The 3,517-nt window shown below is 50.7% G+C and overlaps 1 protein-coding gene across 1 annotated transcript; it reads left to right on the top strand.

Annotated features, from left to right (window-relative positions):
• Positions 1–329: 329 nt before the first annotated feature.
• Positions 330–2,506, top strand: LOC127327555 (uncharacterized). Its single transcript, XM_051354334.2, has 3 exons — positions 330–660; positions 791–1,287; positions 1,800–2,506. Exons 1-3 carry the CDS (start codon positions 496–498, stop codon positions 2,236–2,238), a joined length of 1,101 nt encoding a protein of 366 aa, XP_051210294.1. The 5' UTR covers positions 330–495; the 3' UTR covers positions 2,239–2,506.
• The last annotated feature ends 1,011 nt before the right edge of the window (positions 2,507–3,517 follow it).

Raw genomic sequence — 3,517 nt, 5'->3', positions numbered from 1 at the left:
AACGCTTGCTGAGAACTCAACTTTTCGACAGAGATTCTGCCAAAGAAAAAAAAAAGATAACCACGGGAGCACTTCGAGAGCCTATTATGGGCCCAATTATCGGCTTATTATAATACTAAAATTCTAACAGGCCATAGGCGGACCACAGAAGAGCCAAGCCCTATTCAATGGCCCAATTCTGGTGCAGGACCAGCGGGCAGGTGAGAGTTCTGCGGCGGCCGAGAGAGCACGCGCGCTATCGCGCAGGTTCTGGAAGCTTCCACACACCGCTCGTCCGTTTCCCTATTCGACACCCTTCCCTCTCCAGACGCTTCTCTCCTCCCCTTTTCTCTCCCTCCCTCCCTCCTCTCACAAACCCCGTACCAGAACAGCAGAGCAGCAACAACTCGAACACGAGCGCGAGCGATTCCCACGCGAGGATCGATCGATTATTAGCCGAGAAGAAGAGAAGCGGCGGCGGAGCGGAGCTCGACCGAGCAGAGAAAGATTGCGGCCATGGGGCTGGACTACTACAAGATCCTGGGGGTGGACAAGGGCGCCAGCGACGACGACCTCAAGAAGGCCTACCGCAAGCTCGCCATGAAGTGGCACCCCGACAAGAACCCCACCAACAAGAAGGAGGCCGAGAACAAGTTCAAGCAGATCTCCGAGGCCTACGAGGTAATTACTCACCTCCCTCCCTCCCTCCCCAAGAAAAATCATCGATCTTCAGTTCAGGGGGGATTAGATTTGGTTTCCATCCATTCATGTCGCCGCAATGCCCTGTCCTGACGCGTTCCTCGATCCGCAGGTGCTGAGCGACCCGCAGAAGCGCGCCGTGTACGACCAGTACGGCGAGGAGGGGCTCAAGGGGCAGGTGCCGCCGCCGGGCGCCGGCGGCGCGGGCATGCCCGGGGGCGCGACCTTCTTCTCCACCAGCGGCGGCGACGGGCCCACGACGTTCCGGTTCAACCCGCGCAACGCCGAGGACATCTTCGCCGAGTTCTTCGGCTCGTCCAGCCCCTTCGGCGGCATGGGCGGCGGCGGCGGCGGCATGGGGGGGATGCCAGGCATGCGGTCGGGCGGCATACGGTTCTCGCCGTCCATGTTCGGCGGCGGCGAGGATGCCTTCGGCTCCGCGTTCGGCGGCGGGGACGGGCACGTGCACCCCGGGATGTTCGCCGGCGGCGGCGGGAGGGCGGTCAAGGCGGCGCCCATCGAGCGGAAGCTGCCGTGCTCTCTCGAGGAGCTCTACAAGGGCACCACCAAGAAGATGAAGATTTCCAGGGAAATTGCTGATGCCAGTGGGTGAGTGTCTCCTTCCTCCTCTGCCTCAGATCTCTGTCTGACTTGGTCATGTTCTACTGTTGAATTAGACTAGTAGTAAATTGTGACCTGCAGATTGGAGATTTCCTTGGTTGGTCCAAATTAAACCTGATTGTCCAATCAACAACTTTGATTCGTTTTAGCAGAATTGTAGTGATTCGCTTGCAGCCTATTTTTTTATTTCAGAAAGTGATGCCTGAACTTTGTTTGGTTCACTGTCATTGACCATGGTATATAGAAGGTAGATTTTTAGTTGTGTAGCTGGTTCCATCTATAGCAATTTGGCCATGTGTTACTGATTTAGACAGTTGTTAAGAATTGTCCAGCCAGCTTTAGTCATACTGAATTATTTAGCACGGTCGGTCATACTGAATTATTTAGCATTTACTGTCAGTTCTTCGCAAATACATGTGTACAGAAGAGCAACAATTTGATTCTGCGCGCTGAATATGTGAAATACTAAACGCTGCTTGTGCCACCAATTAACTGTGCAGCAAAACAATACCAGTGGAGGAGATCTTGACGATCGACGTGAAGCCGGGGTGGAAGAAGGGCACCAAGATCACCTTCCCGGAGAAGGGCAACGAGAAGCCCAACACCATCGCGTCGGACCTGGTGTTCATCATCGACGAGAAGCCGCACCCGGTGTACACCCGAGACGGCAACGACCTGGTGGCGACGCAGAAGATCCCCCTGGCCGACGCCCTGACGGGGCACACGGTGCACCTGACGACGCTGGACGGGCGGAGCCTCACTGTGCCGATCAGCTCCGTGATCCACCCGGGGTATGAGGAGGTGGTCCGGGGAGAGGGCATGCCGCTGCCCAAGGAGCCGTCGAAGAAGGGCAACCTGAGGGTGAAGTTTGACATCAAGTTCCCGGCGAGGCTCACCCCCGACCAGAAGTCTGGCGTCAAGAGGCTTCTGGGGCAGTAGGGAACGTTTGCAGATAGTTGTCTTCTTGGTGTGTGTTGAATTGAACAGGAGATGTGAGAGATGCTTCTGCAGGCAGCATCGGCGACGAGCGAGTTCGACCTGGATTTTGAGTGGGACTTGGAAGTGCATACGGAACTCGAAATTTTCTTGTGGAGTCCTGTAGATCAAAAGTTGAAACGCTGATTCGTGTCTCCTGGTAGGAGCATTTTTTTTCTGTAAGCAGCGCGTGTATTAGACAGGGGTAATAATAAGGCTTTGATTTTGAGAAGGGTGTATTATCATCTGTGTATGCTCATGTTCAAACAAAAATTATCACAAAAGATTGTCATGGTCTGTCAAAGTTTTTTTTTTCCGAGAGCACACCAAAGTGTGCCTTGGCAGAATTTTGAATACAAGATGACTGTAACTCGCTGCGGACAACCAGCGTTGACAGACTTCACTCCGGCTAATTCAAAGGCAACCACCACAAATACAAAGAAAAAAACATGTCCTCCACGCCGTATCTCGACCAATGCCGGTCACCTCCCACTGACTTCCCTTGTCTATCTAACAAGACTTCCCTTGTCCGTCAAAGGTTCTCATATCTAACAAATTATTAGAGGGTCAATTCGTGGAAAATCAATCTCCTACATTGTCTGATTGATCATCCATGATCGAGTAATGCAACAAAAAGGTGAAAATGTTGTTCTAAGATGTAATGTTTTAAGAAAAGCAATGCAACAAAATATTGATATGCAACATGTTGACATGTTATAAAAATGTGCAAAAATCATAATATTTTGAGAACATTCATGCATTGTGTTTGCAATATTTTGAAAATACATATGCAATATCGAAAAATCTGATAAAAACACAAACTTGTAACAATGTCGACTAAACACATGAGTATGATCGCACATATACGGAGTCAAAAATCCATGGCAGCTTCGAGCACGTTGATTCCACATCTCGACTGAACAATACACGACCTTTTATTTTGAGCTCAAGTCCACCCAGTAAAATTTCAGACACACATGTGACTGTTTGCGGCCTGTGGGCGTGCAGTGACGAAGGGTCACCTCGAAAATGTCCATGGATATGAACTTAAGGTTTCAGAAAAAAGTGGTGTGTTGGTTGTTCTGTCGATTGGTCTGACAACAAGGCTGATCCGACAGATTGATTATGAGGCTAAATCGTCGTAAATTAGAACAAGCTAGGGTTTACAACAAAGATTCGTTGATCTCCCGCTATCTCCTCCTAGCCTTTATATAAGTGGCTAGGTCTTAGAGTTCAGTTCGGG

This window comes from Lolium perenne, chromosome 1 (genome assembly GCF_019359855.2).
Source record: "Lolium perenne isolate Kyuss_39 chromosome 1, Kyuss_2.0, whole genome shotgun sequence".
NCBI lineage: Eukaryota > Viridiplantae > Streptophyta > Magnoliopsida > Poales > Poaceae > Lolium > Lolium perenne.
This window is presented reverse-complemented; position numbering and strand designations above follow the sequence as displayed.

What these genes read in the sequence shown, in the direction of transcription:
- LOC127327555 (XM_051354334.2), top strand. Translation starts at nt 496, where the DNA reads ATGGGGCTGGACTACTACAAGATCCTGGGGGTGGACAAGGGCGCCAGC. An exon ending in AGATCTCCGAGGCCTACGAG is followed by an intron (nt 661 to 790) that starts GTAATTACTCAC and finishes CTCGATCCGCAG; the next exon opens with GTGCTGAGCGACCCGCAGAA. An exon ending in GAAATTGCTGATGCCAGTGG is followed by an intron (nt 1,288 to 1,799) that starts GTGAGTGTCTCC and finishes TTAACTGTGCAG; the next exon opens with CAAAACAATACCAGTGGAGG.